This window comes from Pristiophorus japonicus, chromosome 15 (genome assembly GCF_044704955.1).
Source record: "Pristiophorus japonicus isolate sPriJap1 chromosome 15, sPriJap1.hap1, whole genome shotgun sequence".
Classification (NCBI taxonomy): domain Eukaryota; kingdom Metazoa; phylum Chordata; class Chondrichthyes; family Pristiophoridae; genus Pristiophorus; species Pristiophorus japonicus.
The window spans coordinates 65,161,241-65,185,224 of record NC_091991.1 but is presented as its reverse complement, the minus strand read 5'-3'; the positions used below and the strand labels follow the sequence as shown (position 1 = coordinate 65,185,224).

Genomic DNA, 23,984 nt, shown 5'->3' with positions numbered 1-23,984 from the left:
AAATAGCGGGACATCTGGATAGGAATAGTGCAATCAAGCAGACGCAGCATGGATTCATGAAAGGGAAATCATGTTTAACTAACTTACTGGAATTCTTTGAGGATATAACGAGCATGGTGGATAGAGGTGTACCGATGGATGTGGTGTATTTAGATTTCCAAAAGGCATTCGATAAGGTGCCACATAAAAGGTTACTGCAGAAGATAAAGGTACGCGGAGTCAGAGGAAATGTATTAGCATGGATAGAGAATTGGCTGGCGAACAGAAAGCAGAGAGTCGGGATAAATGGGTCCTTTTCCGGTTGGAAATCAGTGGTTATTGGTGTGCCACAGGGATCAGTGCTGGGACCACAACTGTTTACAATATACATAGATGACCTAAAAGAGGGGACAGAGTGTAGTGCAACAAAATTTGCAGATGACACAAAGATTAGTGGGAAAGCGGGTTGTGTAGAGGACTCAGAGAGGCTGCAAGGAGATTTGGATAGGTTAAGCGAATGGGCTAAGGTTTGGCAGATGGAATACAATGTCGGAAAGTGTGAGGTCATCCACCTTGGGGAAAAAAAACAGTAAAAGGGAATATTATTTGAATGGGGAGAAATTACAACATGCTGTGGTGCAGAGGGACCTGGGGGTCCTTGTGCATGAATCCCAAAAGGTTAGTTTGCAGGTGCAGCAGGTAATCAGGAAAGCAAATGGAATGTTGGCCTTCATTGCGAAAGGGATGGAGTACAAAAGCAGGGAGGTCTTGCTGCAACTGTATAAGGTATTGGTAAGGCCGCACCTGGAGTACTGCATGCAGTTTTGGTCACCTTACTTAAGGAAGGATATACTAGCTTTGGAAGGGGTACAGAAACGATTCACTAGGCTGATTCACGAGATGAGGGGTTACCTTATGATGATAGATTGAGTAGACTGGGTCTTTACTCCTTGGAGTTCAGAAGGATGAGGGGTGATCTTATAGAAACATTTAAAATCATGAAAGGGATAGACAAGATAGAGGCAGAGAGGTTGTTTCCATTGGTGGGGGAGACTAGAACTAGGGGGCACAGCCTCAAAATACGGAGGAGCCAATTTAAAACCGAGTTGAGAAAGAATTTCTTCTCCCAGAGGGTTGTGAATCTGTGGAATTCTCTGCCCAAGGAAGCAGTTGAGGCTAGCTCATTGAATGTTTTCAAGTCAAAGATAGATAGATTTTTAACCAATATGGGAATTAAGGGTTACGGAGAGAGGGCGGTTAAGTGGAGCTGAGTCCACGACCAGATCAGCCATGATCTTATTGAATGGCGGAGCAGGCTCGAGAGGCTAGATGGCCTACTCCTGTTCCTAATTCTTATGTTCTTATGTTGTTATGTTCTTATGATTACATCACTACACATCCTTTTTTCACTTGTCATGTCATTGTGACAGAAATTACTATCAACTGTTTAATGCTATCCCCATAAAAACTTCATACGTTTCATTAATAATATTTTCTTTCCTCCTTTCTTGAAAGCAATGACATAGACTTTCATAGTGGTTGGAGGCAGCCTTCTAGTGCCTAGTCTCATTGATCATCTTTCTCCATTTATATTAAAGCAGTTGATACGTATTACTAGTGCTCAGAGCTTGCACACAAACTGTGCACAAGGCTCATTCGGGCCCAGAATTTATTTATATAGAACCCAAGCCCCATAATGCAGCTGGAACATCAGAGCCTCAGTCACTCAGTCAGCATCCATCACAAACAAGTTCTACAATGAAGGGCCAGAATAAAAATTGAGTGCCCTGTCTTTACAATAGCGGCCACCCAACACCTGCTGCTTAACTGTTGGGCCTGAAGACTGACTTTAAGCAGAGGAATTTAGGTTTTCAAACCATTGCTTCGTGTTCCTTATTTGGAAGGATGTTGTTGCCATGGTATCTTATAAGACCCACTTACCACATGTGTGTGCAGAGAAGGGCTCAGTGACACAAATGGCGGTGATCGCCTCCCATGCAGCAATTTTTTAATTGTTGATTGTGTTATCTTACGGCCTTCAACTTGGCAGGACAACAATTGTGTTTTGTTAACAGGCAGCTCCAATGATGGAGGCTGCTCATAACCCTCCTCTAAACCAGTGCTTCGAAAAGAAAATTTCAAATTGCATCTGCAGCCACCATCACTCTGGTGTTAAAACATAATCCTATGTTACAAGCTAGATTTCTCCATAACTCCAGTACCATGTCAATCTGAATTGATGACGGGCAATTTTATTTGATGTTACTTTTTGATAGGCTGCAGTTCATCTGAGGTCTAATCAGGGCATGAGCATATCTAATCTGGTTTGCCAGTATCTCACTGGACAAAGGCTCAGCAATTTGCACACTTGAATAAATCAAATTGCACAGCAGAAGAAAAGTTGAGAAACTCCTCACTAAATCTCTCAATTATATCTTTTAGAATTTACTAACCCACTTTGCTGTGTCATCTCTCTGTATATTTATCTAATTTGTCAGTTTTTTGTAGATTGTCAGCAGTCTGCTGCCTCCATATCGCCACACTGCTCACAACTAGACAGAGGATGTGACTCAGAGACTGAAAGGTAAAGCTTTAGTTGCCTCTGAACCAGTCCTAAGCATGCATTATCCATTAAATGCACATCAGCAGTGCCCCATCCTACCTTTGCTGCATTATGACAATCTGCTTTCTCCTCCCCTCACTGCATGTTGAGATTCACCTCTGAAGGCTCATTTCTCAGTCATAGCATAGCTTCAGCTCTTCACACTCCTGACACAATGTTTTTACCATAGTGACAGAAATAATGTACTTGTAACCCCTGTCGACGTGTGCTCTCATAGTGCTTTTTTAGTACATTCTGTGCTTAGCAGGTTCTTTTTGTATATCTCATAGAATCATAGAATGGTTACAGCATGGAAGAAGGCCATTCAGCCCGTTGAGCCCGCACTAACTCTCAGCTAGTCCCACTCCCTTGCCATTTCCCCGTAGCCCTGCAAATTTTGCTCCTTCAGATATTTATCCAACTCCCTTTGAAGTCTACCTCCACCAACCTTTCAGGCAGTGCATTCCAGATCCCAACTACTCACTACGTAAAAAAGTGTTTTCTTGCATCGCCTTTGGTTCCTTTGCCAATCGCCATTTAATCTGTGTCCTCTGGTTCTCAACCCTTCTGCCAATGGGAACAGTTTCTCTCTGTCTCGACCCCTCATGATTTTGAACACCTCGATCAAATCTCCTCTTAATCTTCTCTGCTCCAAGGAGAACAACCCCAGCTTCTCCAGCCTATCAACATAACTGAAGTCCATTCTCGTAAATCTTTTCTGCACCTTCTCTAAGGCCTTCACATCCTTCCTAAAGTGTGGTGCCCAGAATTGGACACAGTACTCCAATTGGGACCAAACCAGTGTTTTATACAGGGTCATCATAATTTCCACACTTTTGTACTCTATATCTCTATTTATGAAGCCACGGATTCCGTAAGCCTTTTTAACTGCTTTCTTAACCTGCCATGCAACTTCAATGATTTATGCACACATACCTCCAGATTCTCTCTTCGTGCACTCCCTTTAGGATTGTACCATTTAGTTTATATGTGCTCATTCTACTAAAATGTATCATTTCACACTTTTCTGCGTTAAATTTCACCTGCCACGTGTCCGCCCATTTCACCAGCCTGTCTGTCTTCCTAAAGTCTATCACTCTCCTCCTCACTGTTCACTATACTTCCAAGTTTTGTGTCATCTGCAAATTTTTAAATTGTGTCCTGTACAGCCACGACCAAGTCATTAATATATATCAACAAAAGCAGTGATCCTAGAACCGACCCCTGGGGAACACCGCTGTATACCTTCTTCCAGTCCCAAAAAAAACCATTCACCACTACTTTCTGTTTCCTGTCACTTAGCCAAATTCGTATCCGTGCTACACTGTCCTTTTTATTCCATAGGCTTCAACTTTGCTGGCAAGCCTTTTATGTGGCACTTAGTTGAATGCCTTTCGGAAATCCATGCACATTACGTCAACCACGTTACCCTCATCAACCCTCTCTGTTACCTCATCAAAAAAACACGATCAAGTTGGTAAACACAATTTGCCTTCAGAAAATCTGTGCTGGTGTTCCTTAATTAATCCACACCTATCAAAGTGACTGTTAATTTTGTCCCTGATTACTGTTTCTGAAAGCTTCCTCACGACTGAGATTAAACTGACTGGCCTGTAGTTGCTGGGTTTATCTTTACATTCTTTTTTTGAACAAGGGTGTAACATTTGCAATTCTCCAGTCCTCTGGCACCACCCCCGTATCTATGGAGGATTGGAATATTATGGCCAGTATCTCGGCGATTTCTGCCCTCAATTCCCTCAGCATCCTAGGATGCATCCCATCCGCTCCTGGTGATTTATCTACTTTAAGTACAGCCAGCCTTTCTAATACCTCTTTATCAACTTTTATCCTATCCACTGTCTCCACTATCTCCTCCTTTATTATGTCTATGGCAGCATCTTTCTTGGTGAAGACAGAGGCAAAGTACTCGTTTAGTACCTCAGCCGTACCCTCTGCCTCCAAACATAGGTCCTCCTTTTTGGTCCCTAATCGGCCCTACCCATCTTACTACCCCTTTACTATTTATATGCCTATAGAAGACTTTTAGATTACAGTTTATTCTGGCTGCCATTCTTTTCTCATACCTTCTCTTTGCCCCTTTTATTTTCTTTTTCACTTCTCCTCTGACCTTTCTATATTTAGCCTTATTCTCAGATGTATTTGCAACCTGACATATGTGCTCTTTTTCTGCTTCATCATATTCTCCATCTGTTTCCTCATCCAGGGATCCCTGACTTTAGTTGCCCTACCTTTCCCCCTAGTGGGAATGTACCTCGACTGTACCCGAACTATTTCCTCTTTAAAGACAGCCATTATAGTTTTGCCTGCCAATCTTTGATTCCAGTTTATCTGGCCTTCCCCCATTTTTACCCAGGATTGCTCCTTTTCCTTTTCCAAAGCTAATCCAAACCTTATGATACTTTATATCTGTTCATTTAAATCTTTCAACAAAAAAAGTGTGAAAAATGGTAAACCAGGTTTAAAATCGCGACTATAAACAGACTGTTTGATCATCTGGTTACTCCTTTAAAAGACTGGTACATCATTGATTGTCACTGTAAACATGAGTATTGTAACATGACACCATGCTGAGCAGCAGCAACAGCTGAGAATCGTACAGACATTCTGACTTAACAGGTTAGTAATAAAATACATCGTCCACACCATCCTATTATTAACAATCTTATTGTTATTAACCCACACAACATGGCCACATCCTTCGTCGTGCTTACCACTTGGCAGTTATCATGTTTCTTTAGCAAGATAACTAGGAATAATAGGCAATATATTTTTTTAAAGGCAATATCCATCTTGCGTGTGTGTTTTTTTTTTAGTGTATTTGCAGATTGTTCATGGTAAGTCAGAGGTAACAGGAGTGTTATTCCATTTAATGTACAATATATTATCAGGACCACTGAAATATGGTGACTGAATGGGTCAAGCTATGTTTTATTACATACTATGGGATCTTTACAGGTGTTTTGGGGATCAAGTTTATATCCATTTTTTTGATAAAGTAAAAATCTGTAAACTTGACAATTAAATTTTTTTATTTACCTTTTTAAAGTCCAGGTTACACAACAAGATGGTAGACAAGGTGTACCAAGTTGGAGGTAGGTATCCTGTGTTTAGCATTACAGGGCAGATGGCAAAGTCATATAGTGTATCGGATTTTTAAAAATGTATTCGTTCCTGGGATGTGGGCTCGCTGGCAAGGCCAGCATTTATTGTCCATCCCTAATTGTCCTTGAGAAGGTGGTGGTGAGCTGCCGCTTTGAATTGCTGCGGTCTGTGTGATGAAGGTACTCCCACAGTGCTGTTAGGGAGGGAATTCCAGGATTTTGACCCAGTGACATGAAGGATCAGTGATATATTTCCAAGTTAGGATGGTGTGTAACTTGGAGGTGATGGTGTTCCCATGCATCTGCTGCCCTTGTCCTTCAAGGCGATAGAGGTCATGAGTTTGGAGGTGCTACCGAAGAAACCTTGGCAGGTTGCTGTAGTGCATCTTGTGGATGGTACACACTGCAGCCACGGTGCGCTGGTGGTGCAGGGAGTGAATGTTTAAGGTGGTGGTTGGGCTGCCAATCAAGTGGGCTGCTTTATCCTGGATGGTGTCGAGCTTATTGAGCGATGTTGGAGCTGCATTCATCCAGGCAAATATTCCATGACACTCTTGACTTGTGCTTTGTAGATGGTGGAAAGACTTTGGGGAGTCAGGAGGTGAGACACTCTCTGCATAATATCAAGTCTCTGACTTGCTCTAGTTGCCACTGCATTTATGTGGCTGGTCTAGTTATGTTTGTGGTCAATGGTGCCCCCCAGGATGTTGATCATGAGGGATTCGGCGATGATAATGCCGTTGAATGTCAAGGGGCAGTGGTTAGACTCTCGCTTGTTGGAGATAATCAATGACTGGCACTTGTGTGGCGCCAATGTTACTTGCCACTTATCAGTCCAGATTGGGGTCTAGGGGTTTGTCAGCACTTTGGTGGTTCTGGAGGTCTTTCAGCTTGTGGGAGGTGTGCGAGATGTGGTTTGGCAGGACTGAGGAACTGACTATAGGGTTTTGCAGCACAGTGGTTGGGGTCCCAGAGATTTGTAGCACGTAGGATCCTGAAATCTGGTGCCACTGGAAAATAGATAGATGAGGCTATCCTGCTGTTGCCCTGATTGAGAGCTGAAGAATCAAGAGTCACACCTGCTAGTTGTCGTACATTTTCGGAGACTGGCCTGTGAGCCTATATGTAGGTTTGATGTTCCTTAAGCATTCTTCATTTCAAGCAATTGCTCATGCGTTCTGGGTCCTATGTCTTTGAAGCCACGAGCAGTCTTTTCTGCTGGGAAGGAGGCACATACGTAATTATTTTCCAATTCTGTGGCTCCCTTTTGCTCTGTGAATCACCCAGTGCCACATCCTCACGAACACCCTTCAGCCCAGGGTGAAAGTATCTTTTTAAAAATTTATTCTTGAGTTTTGGGTATCACTACCAAGGCCAACATTTATTGTTCATTCCAAGGTTCCCTTGAGAAGGTGATGGTGGGTTGCCTTCTTGAACCGCACTGTGGTCTGCCCACAACCGTTGTAAGTAATGCAGGCAGCAGGCGAAATTTGTGCTGCCTGCTAATTAGCACGATTGGAGCGTTGAGCCCAGTGCTGAACACGCTGCTGGTTGGCTCAGCAGTTAGCAGGGGGCCCAATATCATGGAAGGTCTGATCTCTATCTAAAGGTTGTCTGCAGAGTGAAACGCTGTCTGCACTTCTTAAAGTGGAGAAAGCACCTCATTCTTAGTGAAGCTACAAATGTCGCAACAGGACAGAGAAAGGGCACCTCGGTTCCGGGACCCAGCTCTGGAGGTCTTGGTGCAGAGGGTTGACAGGAGGTGATCTTCCCGCAGAGAGCCAAAGGCCTTCCAGACAGACTGTACAAAGGCAGTGGGAGCAGATTGCTGACGCGGTCAATGGCACCAGTCTTCCCCCCCCCCCCCCCCAACAAGACCTGGATCCAGTGCCGGAAGAAGTTTAATTGACCTCACACGAGTGGTCACAGTCAGTGAATGCATCTTCAAATGGCATATGCCACCACAAGCCTCACACACTGCTCAATGCACCACACCCCCATCACTCGCCTACCAACAATCTGTCAATTATGACTCATACCTCACCTTCCCTTACCACTGTTGCAAGCTTCACACCCACATCTCACACCATGCACACAACACCAGCTATTCAACCATGGCCGGTAATCACCCAAACATATTGCACCACATTCACTAATACATTTCCCTTTCTCTGCAGGCAAAGCTGATGCATAACCGGTGCCAGCAGGAGATAACAGGTGGGGGGTAACCACAACTGCAGAACTTGACCCAGCTGGAGGAGACAGACTGGATATAATTGGAGGGGCCGTCACTGAGGCCATGGCGATCAGCGAGGCTGAAAGCATTGATGATGACGGTATGCTCGTACCTAATCCTTCTTCTCACATCCCACTTCCTCCTCTTCCCACAGTCTCTTCCCACTTGCAAGCTGCTGATGCTGTAAGCATATACACCTTGCTTCCCCCTTCCCCTCACCACAACCCGACCCTTGTGCCTTTCTCTTTTCAGATACCCAAGGACTCCAACCAGCCCAGCTTGTGCATGAAGAACTAGAGGAGGAGAGTGATCGAGAAGAGACACCGTCACTCGATCTGACACTCCCAGGAACCAGCTCAGAAAATCGCATTGCACGAACTTTAGAGGGTGGTATAGACATGGGATCTGCACATGGTGAGTCACAGGGCATGAGGAGGCTGCAGCCAGGGCAAAGGGAAAGGGTAGCACAGGTGCCAGCTTCCTGGAGGGCAAGGTCGCAAACTAGTTCTGCTGCAGAGAACTAAGATGAAGACTTTGGGGCGGCCTTCAGAAGAAGTGTAATGGACATGTACACTCAAATGCTTGGTGCAATGGCAGGCTTGGCAGAGAGCCTCTTGTCACTGTCCAGGAGCACAGAGGAGTCCGGCTCCAACCTTGCACAGGGCTTTGTGGAGAGCTTGGAGCCCATGATTTCCAGGATGGGTAACTCCATTAGAGAACTTGTGGACCGAACCATGATGCAGCATCTGATGGGCAATGTCTCAGCTTCCGTTGCAGCATAAGTGGAAGCGACCCAACGTCTGAGTGCTGCAGTGAAAGCTCAGAATTCTGTCATGCAGGCTCAGCAGATGGCTAGGATTGCTGAGGCGTCACCCCAGGGGAGCGGCAGTGGCTCCGTGGAATTTGAAACTGCTACCCTCTCTCAGGAAGACAACAATCGTACTTCTACCACTGCCACTCTGCTAGGGCCCTTGCTGTTGCCTGTCAGCCAGCAAGCCCAGACTGCTGCCGTCCATGCCGAGGTGGTGCAGTCTACAGCTGGGCCTTCTGCGCCAGAGCTGCTTGATGTCATCCTGCAAGGCCATCTGTAGTCTCCCGCATGGAAAGTCAGCAGCCACTGGGGGTAGCACTTCACAGGAGCACTAGAATAGACAAAGGAACATGAAAGACAGAGAATAAGGGAATGCACGAGGGTGATTAATTGACTTTGTAATGTAGTATTGGATTTAATCACATAAATTATTTTTGGAATGTTTGTTTTGTGCTGGCTTTTATTTCAGCATTATGGCCAAAAGAATGCTGTAATGCTCATGACAGAGGAAAGTTGAGGTGGGGAATTGGGGATCTGAGGTTTAATTCAGAGAAACCAGAAACTGATGAGGCACTCATGGAGAGCCCATCCGGAACAGGGATTTTGTAGGCTGCCTCCTCCTTTCCTCCTCCTGAGGTAGTCACGGAACCTATGGTGGCAAGGGCTGCGCGCTCATAATGGCCAAGTTGTGGAGGATGCAGTAGACCACCAGGAATTGGGATACCTGCTCCGGTGACCACTGGAGAGCTCCTCCCGAGCGGTCATGGCAGAGGAACTGTTGCTGCAGCACCCCGATGGTCTGCTCGATGACGTTTCTTATGGAAGCATGGCTGTCATTATATGGTGCCTGACCACGAGTGGTGGGGTTATGGAGGGGAGTATTCAGCAAGGTGTAGAGTGGATAGCCCTCGTCACCTAGCAGCCACCCTTGGTGGCTGTATGATTGCTGGCACAGTGGACTGGCGCAGGATGAAGGCATCATGACTGTTGCCAGGATACCAGGCATTCACCAACATGATGTGCTCGGATTGGTCATTAAGAGAATGGTACCATTTGTGGTTGCAGTATATCTCGGCATTGCTCACAGGTCCTACAGCAATTTGAGTCACTATTTCAACCTGGTGTCGGGACGTTCAAAGGTAGCAAAGTAGTGATACACATCACCCCGGACGCCAGACCAGTGCACCACAAAGCCAGAGCTGTGCCGTATGTGATGCGGGAGAAAATTGAGAGCGAGTTGGACCGGTTGCTGAGAGGGCATTATCTTTCCCGTTGAATTCAGCGACTGGGCGAGCCCCATCGTTCCCGTCCTAAAAGACGATGGCTCAGTCAGGATCAGTGGTGACTACAAGGCCACTATCAATCGGGTGTCCCTACAAGACCAATACCCGCTCCTGAGAGCGGAGGACCTTTTTGCCATGCTGGCAGGCGGCAAGCTGTTCACCAAGTTGGACCTCACTTCAGCCTATATGACCCAAGAACTGGCCGACAAATCTAAACTACTGACCACCATCACAACGCACAAGGGACTGTTTGTTAACAACAGGTGTCCATTTGGCATTCGGTCAGCGGCCGCGATTTTTCAAAGAAACATGGAAAGCCTGCTCAAATCTATTCCTGAAACGATCGTATTTCAGGACAACATCCTCATCACCGGTCGTGACACCGAGGAACACCTCCACAACCTGGAGGAGGTGCTACGCCGACTGGACTGGGTAGGCCTGTGACTCAAGAAGTCTAAGTGTGTGTTTTTGGCTCCCGAGGTCGAGTTTCTGGGCAGGATGGTTGCTGCAGACGGGATTCGGTCCACTGAATCCAAAACGGAGGCGATTCAACGAGCGCCCAGGCCCTGCAACACATCGGAGTTGCGTTCATTTCTGGGACTCTTGAACTATTTCGGGAACTTTCTGCCGAACTTAAGCCCATTGTTGGAGCTGCTACATGTGCTCCTGTGTAAGGGTTGCGATTGGTTTTGGGGAGACTGTCAGGAACGGGCTTTCAATCGGATGCGGAACCTACTTTGTTCAAATAAGTTGTTGACCCTGTACAACCCCCGTAAGAAATTGGTTCTGACATGTGATGCATCATCCTATGGGGTTGGGTGCGTTTTGCAGCAGGGTAACGCTTAGGGCCAACTACAACCTGTGGCTTATGCCTCCAGGTCGCGCGCTCAAGCTGAACGGGGATATGGGATGGTTGAGAAGGAAGCTTGGATGATGTGGAATCTATATGGGTAGAGCTGCAGAACACCAAAGGGCAAAAAACGTTAGTGGGAGTTGTGTACAGACCTCCAAACAGTAGTAGTGATGTTGGGGAGGGCATCAAACAGGAAATTAGGGGTGCGTGCAATAAAGGTGCAGCAGTTATAATGGGTGACTTTAATATGCACATAGATTGGGCTAACCAAACTGGAAGCAATACGGTGGAGGAGGATTTTCTGGAGTGCATAAGGGATGGTTTTTTAGACCAATATGTCGAGGAACCAACTAGGGGGGAGGCCATCTTAGACTGGGTGTTATGTAATGAGAAAGGATTAATTAGCAATCTCGTTGTGCGAGGCCCCTTGGGGAAGAGTGACCATAATATGGTGGAATTCTGCATTAGGATGGAGAATGAAACAGTTAATTCAGAGACCATGGTCCAGAACTTAAAGAAGGCTAACTTTGAAGGTATGAGGCGTGAATTGGCTGGGATGGATTGGCGAATGATACTTAAGGGGTTGACTGTGGATGGGCAATGGCAGACATTTAGAGACCGCATGGATGAACTACAACAATTGTACATTCCTGTCTGGCATAGAAATAAAAAAGGGAAGGTGGCTCAACCGTGGCTATCAAGGGAAATCAGGGATAGTATTAAAGCCAAGGAAGTGGCATACAAATTGGCCAGAAATAGCAGCGAACCTGGGGACTGGGAGAAATTTAGAACTCAGCAGAGGAGGACAAAGGGTTTGATTAGGGCAGGGAAAATGGAGTATGAGAAGAAGCTTGCAGGGAACATTAAGACGGATTGCAAAAGTTTCTATAGATATGTAAAGAGAAAAAGGTTAGTAAAGACAAATGTAGGTCCCCTGCAGTCAGAATCAGGGGAAGTCATAACGGGGAACAAAGAAATGGCGGACCAATTGAACAAGTACTTTGGTTCGGTATTCACGAAGGAGGACACGAACAACCTTCCGGTTATAAAAGGGGTCGGGGGGTCTAGTAAGGAGGAGGATCTGAGGGAAATCCTTATTAGCCGGGAAATTGTGTTGGGGAAATTGATGGGATTGAAGGCCGATAAATCCCCAGGGCCTGATGGACTGCATCCCAGAGTACTTAAGGAGGTGGCCTTGGAAATAGTGGATGCGTTGACAGTCATTTTCCAACATTCCATTGACTCTGGATCAGTTCCTATGGAGTGGAGGGTAGCCAATGTAACCCCACTTTTTAAAAAAGGAGGGAGAGAGAAAACAGGGAATTATAGACCGGTCAGCCTGACATCGGTAGTGGGTAAAATGATGGAATCAATTATTAAGGATGTCATAGCAGTGCATTTGGAAAGAGGTGACATGATAGGTCCAAGTCAGCATGGATTTGTGAAAGGGAAATCATGCTTGACAAATCTTCTGGAATTTTTTGAGGATGTTTCCAGTAGAGTGGATAAGGGAGAACCAGTTGATGTGGTATATTTGGACTTTCAGAAGGCGTTCGACAAGGTCCCACACAAGAGATTGATGTGCAAAGTTAGAGCACATGGGATTGGGGGTAGTGTACTGACATGGATTGAGAACTGGTTGTCAGACAGGAAGCAAAGAGTAGGAGTAAATGGGTACTTTTCAGAATGGCAGGCAGTGACTAGTGGGGTACTGCAAGGTTCTGTGCTGGGGCCCCAGCTGTTTACACTGTACATTAATGATTTAGATGAGGGGATTAAATGTAGTATCTCCAAATTTGCAGATGACACTAAGTTGGGTGGCAGTGTGAGCTGCGAGGAGGATGCTGTGAGGCTGCAGAGCGACTTGGATAGGTTAGGTGAGTGGGCAAATGCATGGCAGATGAAGTATAATGTGGATAAATGTGAGGTTATCCACTTTGGTGGTAAAAACAGAGAGACAGACTATTATCTGAATGGTGACAGATTAGGAAAAGGGGAGGTGCAAAGAGACCTGGGTGTCATGGTACATCAGTCATTGAAGGTTGGCATGCAGGTGCAGCAGGCAAATGGCATGTTGGCCTTCATAGCAAGGGGATTTGAGCACAGGGGCAGGGAGGTGTTGCTACAGTTGTACAGGGCATTGGTGAGGCCACACCTGGAGTATTGTGTACAGTTTTGGTCTCCTAACCTGAGGAAGGACATTCTTGCTATTGAGGGAGTGCAGCGAAGGTTCACCAGACTGATTCCCGGGATGGCGGGACTGACCTATCAAGAAAGACTGGATCAACTGGGCTTGTATTCACTGGAGTTCAGAAGAATGAGAGGGGACCTCATAGAAACATATAAAATTCTGACGGGGTTAGACAGGTTAGATGCAGGAAGAATGTTCCCAATGTTGGGGAAGTCCAGAACCAGGGGTCACAGTCTAAGGATAAGGGGTAAGCCATTTAGGACCGAGATGCGGAGGAACTTCTTCACCCAGAGAGTGGTGAACCTGTGGAATTCTCTACCACAGAAAGTTGTTGAGGCCAATTCACTAAATATATTCAAAAAGGAGTTAGATGAGGTCCTTACTGCTAGGGGGATCAAGGGGTATGGCGAGAAAGCAGGAATGGGGTACTGAAGTTGAATGTTCAGCCATGAACTCATTGAATGGTGGTGCAGGCTAGAAGGGCCGAATGGCCTACTCCTGCACCTATTTTCTATGTTTCTATGTTTCTATGAAGCACTCTGCATGTGTCTATGGGGTGAAAAAGATGCATCAGTACCTTTTTGGCAGGAGGTTCGAATTAGAAACGGACCACAAGCCGTTAACATCCCTGCTGTCAGACAGCAAGGCTGTCAATGCCAATGCGTCAACTCGCATACAGCGATGGGCTCTCACGCTTGCTACGTATGACTACACCATCCGGCACCGGCCCGGCACCGAAAACTGCGCTGACGCGCTCAGCAGGCTTCCACTGGCCACCACTGAGGGGGCAGCAGAGCAAAGTGCTGAGATGGTCATGGCTGTCGATGCCTTTGACAGTGCAGGCTCCCCCATCACAGCCCGCCAGATCAAAATCTGGACCAACAGAGATCCCCTCCTATCCTTGATTAAGAAATGTGTCCTGACTGGGGATTGGGCGCCCGCACACGGAGCATGCCCTGAGGAGGTCAGACCGTTTCACAGACAGATGGATGAGCTCTCCATCCAAGCCGACTGCCTACTATGGGGCAGCTGGGTAGTCATGCCCCAGAGGGGCAGGGAAGCTTTCATCAGGGAACTCCACAGCGAGCACCCAGGCATCGTGCTGATGAAGGCCATTGCCCGGTCACGTGTAGTGGACGGGAATTGATTCAGACCTGGAACACTGTGTTCGCAGGTGCACGACGTGTGCCCAGCTAGGTAATTCCCCTAGGGAGGCCCCGCTCAGCCAGTGACCCTGACCCACCAGGCCATGGTCATGTATTCACGTAGACTATGTGGGCCCATTCATGGGAAAATGTTTCTCATTGTGGTTGATGCGTACTCGATATGGATCGAGTGCATCATTTTGAGTTCGTGCACGACATCCACCACCGTGGAGAGTCTGCACGCGGTCTTTGCGACCTACGGCTTGCCAGACATCCTTGTTTGCGATAATGGCTCATGTTTCACAAGCTACGAATTCCAGGAGTTCATGTCGGGTAATGGCATTAACCATGTCAGGACAGCACCGTTCAAGCCGGCCTCCAATGGCCAGGCAGGACGTGCGGTCCAAATCATAAAATACGGCATGCTCCAGATTCAAGGACCCTCCCTTCAATGCCGCCTATCACGCCCTCTTGCTCACCGGGGTCCCGCCCGTGGAGCTACTCATGAAACGAACACTCAAAACTCGGCTGTCCCTCATTCATCCAGTCCTGTCCAACATTGTTTTGAGGGCAAGCGCCAGTCCCAAAACGAGTACCATGACCGAAATTCAAGGGGGAGATGTATTGAAATTGATGACCCCGTATTTGTTCTCAATCACGCTTTGGGGCCCAAATGACTTGAGGGTACTGTAATAGACAAAGAGGGGAATAGGGTCATAGTGGTTAAACTTAACAATGGGCAGATATGCCGCAAGCATCTGGACCAAGTAAAAAAAAAAGGTTCAGCATGGACACTGAGGAATCTGAGGAAGATCATGAGATGGTATTCACACCACCGCCAGTGAACGAGCAACCAAGAACATTCAGTAGCATGCACAGTCCCTGCGGTCAGCCCGGACAGGCCGGAATCACCACAGGTGACAGACACGCATACCAAGGCTCAACAACCAGAGTCCCAACTGCGGCGCTCCACGAGAGAGCGCAGACCACCTGAGAGACTCAACCTATGATCCCAATAAGATGTTGAGGGGGATATGATGTCATGTATGTAACCTTTATGTAACAACACTGCAATACTGTATATACGTAAGAAATGCACACCTTGACCAAGGGGTGAACTTGTGGGAGACACTCCTCACCTGGTCATCCAGGTATATAAAGGGAGGTCCCACGCAGGGTCATCACTTCTTGGTCCTGTGAATAAAGGTTCAGGTCATGGAGTGACCTTGTCCATAGAATATGCCTCATTTGGATTTGTGGTGTTGTGTAAGGACTTTACAATCGCGATGGCCATGCTCTGGTCTAGGGTTTCGGCAGCCAGCAGCTTTCGAAGAATGACCTCGTGGCTGATGCCCAGCAGAAAAAAGTCTCGCAGCATTTGCCTCAACGCAGCTCCAAAATCGCAAGGTCCCACGAGGCTTTTCAGGTCAGCGACATAATCCGCCACGTCCTGGCCCCCGGAGCAATGGTGCGTGTAAAAACGATATCTGGCCATGAGGATATTTTCCTTCGGCTTGAGATGGTCCCGAACCAGCGTGCACAACTCTGTATATTCCTTCTCCATTGGTTTTGTCGGTGCGAGCAGATTCTTGATGAGGCCGTATATTGATGAGGCCATAGACGGTGAGGAGAACCGCCCTGCGCTTGGTCGCATTAGTGTCTTCTTCCAGCTCGTTGGCCACTAAGTACTTGTCGACGAAGGCTTCCCAACCATCACCCTCTACCAATCGCTCTAATATTCCAATGGCAGCCATGGTTGCATGAAGGTTCGTATTCTGTTACTCGTCGCCAGTTGTGTCTAGAAACACTCCACGAGGCTGAGTACTGTGAGCTAAACTTAGTGTGACCTTAGTTGTCTTTATTACAACTCCAGAGTGCCTAAACAACATGGCAGCCAATCTTTTATACTGGCCTTGCATGTGTGTGTAAATGATCATTAGTACTCCAACAGTCGTGCCCTCTGGTGACAAGTGTTACATAGTTACATACATAACATGTTCCATCCTGGAACAATCCGCTGGTGAAAAAATTCTGGGCCACGATCACCTTGAGGGCAATTGGCAGAGCCATCATCACCCTGTTCTGAGGCTGCAGGTCTGGTTCCAAAAGATGGCAGAGTTCTGTGACCACCTCCTTGGTGGAACTGCCGTCAGCACCCAAATGTAGTGTATGGGATTGCTGACCGCAGCTAAATGTACTGAACTGCTTTTGAATGTACTGCACAAATTTTTATATGAATAATGTATATTTTGAAATTAAAAAAAACCTCCTTGGTGAAGCGGAGCCACCAAACACACTGTTCCTGGCTTAAACGCAGGTAGGCAAAGTGCTCCCTGAAGACTCTAGGTGGTTAAGGCCTCTTGCTCAGAGCCCTCCTCCTCCTCTTCCCTCTACGAGGACCTTGTCATCTTTGCTACCTCTGCTCCATCTCCCTGTTATGCTGCAGCACGAACTGGAGCCCCCATGACTGGAAGCAAGTGGTGTATGCAGACGCCTTCCAGTACCAGCCTTCGCAACATCCAGCAGAACTCCCTGCACACTTTAACAACTTTATAAAGGCCTTCCATCAAGCCAATATACATATAAACTCTGGAAGAGCCAGTACAAGAGAAATAATCAACTTACCTGCAAGTTGCTTGTCTCCCTTTAAATAGTGCTGGTAGGGGGGTCCCTCAAGTAGCTGAATGCACGTTCAGCTGTGCGTGTTTAGGAGAGGGCACTGATAGAGTGGCTACGTTAAAAATGCCAAGTCGTGCATCAATCAGTGTTGCATGCTGACTGAAGTCACAACCTGTCCTTCACCAAGATGGCGACCAGCACGAGCCATGCTGGAAGTGAGGCGGTCGCCATTTCTTTCTCAAAACTGGCCTGAAGTACCGGCACTAAGGTGCTGAATTTCACGGCCCTTGGGTCTGGCTGCAGTAGGAAGGGGTGGTGGGCAGGGTCTGGAACTATCACCACCACAGGGTGTGGAATCCCAGGGTTGGCGATCCTTGGGATAAGGTCCTGGGAGATTCTACGTGCAATTTTCCAATATGCACTGTTGACACAAAAGGTTATCTTGCTGTGAGTGCCAACTCAGAAAAATTTAGGCTAGTGAATTAAATTAGTGTACCACATGCAATAATATAGGAAATCAACTAGTAATGGAAAGAGTGACAATGGGAAGCGAGGTTTTGAAGACAGGACGTGCACGCAGAAGTAAGATTTTTATTAAGATATAAATGGGCAAACTTACAGGAAACAAGAATAGTGATGTTTGGGCCCAACAATTTGAGTCTGTCCTGATCTTGTAATGAACACTATAGGGCACTGAGTAGTATGGAAAACTACACTCTGCAATGGTGTACTTGGATGTAGAGTTGTGGCTGCAATTCCTTATGAGTTGAGTAGATGATGTCAGCTGGGTCATGAGTTGAGGTGCACTGAGGAAATGAAATATTTAATTTCCGATATTTAGAAAAAAAGGTGTTATTACAACTGCAGATTATTATAATTTGACTTCATAAATTGAAATGTCATTAGAAATCTTCGATGAAAAATTGATTAATTCTATCCCTCTAGTTTCACGCCACGTAAGATTGATGTTGTCTTTCCTCTGTGTTTTGGGATTTTTAATCACCTTCGAACATGTGCTTTCAATTATCTATTATTGATTTTTTTAAGTCATGCTCAGTCTTGTAAGTCAGATGTTGCACTCTTGGGTATACAGTTTTTACAGGCTCTGCTCTCTATTCATTGGCCTCAACATATATTCTACACTAGGCTCCATTTAATAGCATTACAAAAATTGAGGCAGGACAGTGTTCTGGCCATCCTTGTACAGTGTGGTAGGTTGGAGGCTCATGCCCATGATCCTTGACATGCTGACTCAACAATCACAGTAAGATTGATCATTGTGGGAAAGCATAGAGCAGAGGGAGGGACAGCTGCTTCCCCCCCAAGGAGGGAGAGAAAGGTGCTCCTCCAGTCTGCTCTCAGATACTTCCTGTTTTACACACTCAGTGGTATTGTCTGCAAGCTGAGGTTTCTCCACCATTTCGGCCTTGTGTGGTGTGGAGAAATTCAACTGAAGAAAATGGGAGGAAAAGAAAAAGACATTTTCAGCAAAAAGGCTTCCAAATATTGTGCATGAGTGATTTGGTAATGTAGTTACAGGATCTTGCGGAGACATTGTTGGTGATATATCTCCAACGACTTGAGATGTCTTCTGTACATCGTCCATGCCTCTGATCCATACAGGAGGGCAGGTATTACTACAGCCCTGTAGACCATGAGCTTGGTGGTAGATTTGAGGGCTTGGTCTTCGAGCACTCTTTTCCTCAGGCGGCCGAAGGCTGCACTGGAGGCGGTGTTGAATCTCCGTATCAATGTCTGCTTTTGTTTTTAAGAGGCTCCCGAGGTATGGGAAATGGTCCACGTTGTCGAGGGCCGCGCCGTGAATCTTGATGACTGGGGGTAGTGCTGTGTGACGAGGACAGGCGCACCAACATCAGTGTTCTTGTCCAGGCTAACATCCCGAGCATTGAAGCACTGACCACACTCGATCAGCTTCGCCACAGGCCACATAGTTCGCATGCCAGACATGAGACTCCCTAAGCAAATGCTCTATGCGGAGCTCCTTCACAGCAAATGAGCCAACGGTGGGCAGCGGAAAGGTTACAAGGACACCTTCAAAGCCTCTCCCTGATAAAGTGCGACATCACCACTGGCACCTGGGAGTCCCTGGCCGAAGACCGCCCTAGATGGAGAAAGTGCATCCGGGAGGGCATTGAGCTCTTCGAATCTCAACGCCGAGAGCGTGAAGAGGTCAAGCGCAGGCAGCGGAAGGAGCGTGCGGCAAACCAGTCCCGCCCACCCCTTCCCTCAACGAATGTCTGTCCCACCTGTGACAGGGCCTGTGGCTCTCATATTGGACTGTTCAGCCACCAAAGAACTCACTTCAGGAGTGGAAGCAAGTCTTCCTCGATTCTGAGGGACTGCCTATGATGATGATGAGTGTAGTTACAATTTCAAAAAGACCCATTATTTTTACAGTTAGTGAAGTATCCAAGTATCCCTCGTTTGCGTCCTCAACACACACTTAGCCATCTCTCTCTGACTCAAGTCATTTTACCTGGTGCCAATGAGTGGGGTATCTGTAATTATGTAATTCTTCATTTACATTTATTCACTTTCAGTCCCATGCATTTACTTGTAAGTCATCAATGGCTCTTTCTGCACATTCAATCCAACACTGACTGATTCTGTACCACATTAGCTTCTTTCTAGCATCTGTCATTCATTACCAATTACATAGTAAAAATTCTGTATATTAGTTATCTTGAGTATCAGTAGATAATTGCCATCAGCTAGATCCTCTCAATATATCCACCTTCAATGACAGCAAACAAATTTAGCTATCAACTAGCCTCAATTAAATGGGCATTATCCATTCAGAAATTTGAAATTAAAATGAATAATTGATCCAGCAATATCCAACATGGCAGCCATATGCAAATAAACTACAGTTTTTTCAGTTCTATTTTCAAAGAGCTTCAACAGTGTGATCTTTACATATAGTAAGCCTCTTTGTAAAGATTAAACCCTTCAAAAAGATTACTAAAAAGATGTCATCAAACTTCCATCACTTCTCTCTTTTGCGAGAGTTATTCAATCAATCAACTGATGTCACAAGATCAAGAACCATGGCCAACAAGTGGAAGAGCCTATTGAAAAGAATTGGAACAAATATCCGCACAGAATAGGTTGTTTTAAAATCTATCAACATAAGTTTAATAGGAAATGCATTACTTTAGTTAATTCCAGGGCCAGAAAGGTTGATTGTCAGTCATTAACGCTCATCATGTTGTTAAAAGGGTACTTACACTTAGTAATGACAAGACATAACTTTCTGTGGCCAGTTTACTGGGAATTGAATGAGCAAATTCCTAAAGGAGAGATGCCATTTTCGCAAATATGACAGCAAACAGCACAGTTCGGACAGAAACCTTTGGATATTCACATTTAACCGCACATCTGCCTCTCGCCTGAAGCTGCTGTAGCATTTACCCATAAATAACAACGAGCCTCATTAGCTTTGTCATTCTTTTGACTGCAAATTCTGGCCCAATGTCATTGCAAATCCATAACACACAGCCTCCATAGCTCAGGCTGAAACTGCATGCTCTGTTCAGTCTTTGCAGTTCATTTTAATAACTGGTTATTTATGTTTTGGTTTGTTTTACAATCATATTTAACCCAGTTATATGCGATATCTAGCAATTTGATTTACATATGAAATACCACATTTACATGATTTTGTCTTTTGCATGCAGCAAAGATGGTATTCTAAAAAAATAGCAAGATTCTGTTTATTTTACCAGAAATTGTAAGGAGCACAGGGGTAAAAAACGGTGGGGAGGGCAGCTTTAAATTCATTAGTGCTGTACTTTTAGCAAGCATCCAGGTGCATGCCAAAAACAAATCTTGTTTAATGCATATTTTTATAGATATCTGAGAGTGATTACAAGGCACTAATGAAGGGGGTAGTTCAGATGACTTCTTAAATCAACATAGTTATAAACCACTTGAGTTTACTATCACCTGAACCCTGTAACCAAATAACTGCCTTGAAGCCCCTCAAGGATATCTCACTATTTTGAAAATAATATGTAATTATAAGTTTTAGTTTTATTGAGTTTATTGTTGTCAATGACAGTTGTCAATGAAAACATTACGTTGTTGATGTGTGGGGACGTTCACTTTGAAAGATTAACAGTTGTGAAATTGTTACTGCAAGTACATTGACAAATACATTTGCAGTAGATTGGCTTCCACATGGCTCAAATGGTAAACACATCATTGAACTGAGCCATATAAAGTAGGAAGGTCACAAGTTTTAACTTTGTTCTGTGGTGAGTTAGCAAACCTCAGCCAGGGTGGCAGTAGAACTGTTACAATTGGCTCGAGCCCCAGGCAGCACTGGGCCGGAGCTCCTGCTTCTGTTTGCTGTCCTGTCACACCTGCTGGAAAGTGGATGGGGATGAAGATGGTGTCTGCCTTGCTACGTCTCACATTCTAACAGCCTGCTGACACTCAATGCCTCGGCTCATTTATAAATAATCACTGGCTATTGTACCAGAGGATAGCCACTATTCTTAAAACTGTACCCTAGAATGAGTACTGGAGGTCATTTTTAACCCTGCCTGCTCAGCGGAAACTGATGGATCAGATCGGGCGCCCGTTTTACACCCTACTCGATTTTCAGTTGATCCGATCCTGTCAGTCTCCTGCTGGGTGAATTAGGTTAAAATTACACCAGATGTCTTCAGGAGAGGAAGGGAGAAAATTGCAAATAAAATATATTAAAAAAAATGATTTGCAGTTGATTACTGAAAAGTTCATTGGCCAATATGTATTATATGTGGATTGTTTTCTATAGTGTCATTTTGTTTTCTCAGTGCATATATTTCTTACTGCTTCTTTTTAAATTTTCAGTCCTAATGTAGCTCTCCAGCAAGAGCACTCACATTCCAGATCAAAATATGCCCCTCTCAGATGTCTTTCTAAGCCTCCTCCCCATTCCTAGTCATGTCACAGGATGTCACCCACTGGAGAAAGAAGCAGGATTCCTCTGGTACTGATATGCTGCCGGAAAAGCCCCGAGCTTTCCCACTCTGTTGCTTGACTGCCGAGCCCCGATTCCTATTGATGGTGGGAACAAAGGAGAGAATGTTGAGAAACACGACACACGAAGCACAGAGCATTACCTGTCTGGAAGACCGCCTTTGCTGTTTGTTTTCCCTTTCCACCATCTATTATTTTGGAGTATGGAAACAAACTAACTTCTGTGCAACAAGATAGCTAAAGTTGCTTGGTTTTGCCTCTGAAACATATGTAGGAGAGTGAGAAAAGGGAGCAGAAAAAATGACTAATGGAATTAACATGCATATGATCGACATCAGTCACTCAGCATCTGAGATCAGCCACAGCAATAGATTTCAGTGCATTTTGCAGTAATTTTGGCAGCATGAGGTGATGCATTTATTTGTAAGGTTACGTCCAAACCAATATTTCAGTATATGGTGCACTTATATGTTTGAAATCATTATTTATTGGATGATCTTTGTTAGGAATATTATTATTTATTATTTGGAGATGACGTTCTGATTGTTTAAAAAAAAAAAGGATTTTGCATAATTAGCATTCCTAGATTACAGTGTTACTTTGGCCAAAATGGGCCACTGTAATTGCACAGTGGCAATGGTGGAAATTGTGAACTGAGTGTCAGTCACTCTTAACTATTTGAAGTTCTGCTGCTAGAGGTGTGTCTTTGCCTTTTTATTTATTAATTTGTCCCTGTATTTAATGGATGTCATTTTGATGTGTACCTTTTCATAAAATAGAGTATTAGAGTATTTCTTTAAAGTTGGGGGCAGGTGCTAAATGAAACTGGAGATTGCTTGATGTGCCACATTTTTTAAGAACATTACAATTATTGTCATTGTATAGATCTTTTGCTTCTGGGCCACATTAAATTGGTGCTTTTGTTGTGCAAGAATCAAGATAGTATAACTTCCAGAATACTGTGTCTTCTAGGGTGACAGTGATTAAATACGCAACAAGCATTTTTCTAAATTGTGTGCAAGGGCTTGGAACATTTATCTGTGGGTATAAAGTCTTGAGTATGATGATAAATTTTGTATCTTAGTAGATAAATTTATCCAAGAGCCCATATAGGCTGGTGCTGATATATCAGACTTAATTTTGTGACTCGTTTACTAAATCACCTGGTATATGGAGTAACCCACAGCTTCAAAAAAATTAAAAGCCAATCCTTGAGATGGATGGAAACTAGCCATAGAGAGTGTGGTGGATCTCTTCACACTCTGCATAAGCAGGTCACCATAGATCAGTATTAAGAGTCTGTGGAGATATGAGGTTATGCAGACCATGTGAATATGGGAACAAATGTGAGGGGCATGGACAGTAGTTATTAGAGAAATAATGGTGGGGAACACATGGTGTATTTTAGCTATTGTCTATTGCTCTTGTCATGAAATCGATGCTCCTTCCATTTACACAGCTGATCAATCCATGCATTAGAATCTCAAGAAACCAAGGGGTCAAAATTCGGTCCCATCAGTTTTGAGACGGTGTCACCGGCTGAGTGCTGATTTTAACGGCAGGCGGTAGGTACCACCTCAAACTGCAAAATTCAGTTTTGCCGCCCAAAGATGAGAGAGCAAAGCTAAAAGTGGCGTTGCACATTGATCTTCGGGCGCCAATGGAGCAGCAGCTCAGGTGGCCTACTCAATTTTACTGCCGGCATGTGAGTTTAAAAAAAAAAATGGGGAGAAAAAAGTTTCCTACACTTTCCCTCATCGACACCCACACTTGATCTCTGGACGCTATCACCCCGGGATCCCCGATATCCCACAACCTTTCCCAGGCTGTACAGACACCTGCCGGTAAGGCCACCATACTTACCAAATATGCCATCGGTGGCATTGCATGCTCGATGACATCACCACATGGGTGGTGGCCGAGTGTGCAACGTTACGTCTTGTCACCGCCCCCACCGCCCAACTAAATTTCCCGACAGCCCAGGAACCCAGTCGCCGCTGACGGTAAGTATTAGCCGCCCCTCTCCGGCGGTATCATGCGGCATAAGAAACTGAATTTCGACCCCCAAGTGTTTCTCATCAGAGATGTTGACTTTTCTGTGACCACAAAGATGTTAACAAAAATCTATTTGTGAACTACTTTGCTGCCAGTTTT

At 45.3% G+C, this 23,984-nt stretch overlaps 1 protein-coding gene across 1 annotated transcript in view; it reads left to right on the top strand.

Moving 5' to 3' along the window:
- The window catches only part of bicd1a (bicaudal D homolog 1a), a 366,450-nt gene extending 344,496 nt beyond the window's left edge, over positions 1-21,954 (top strand). The window contains exons 8-9 of the mRNA XM_070901670.1: positions 2,478-2,563; positions 21,702-21,954. Of these exons, the coding sequence (XP_070757771.1) occupies positions 2,478-2,563; positions 21,702-21,792 (177 nt within the window). The 3' untranslated portion in view covers positions 21,793-21,954. The remainder of the gene's footprint in view (positions 1-2,477; positions 2,564-21,701) is intronic.
- Positions 21,955-23,984: the final 2,030 nt, after the last annotated feature.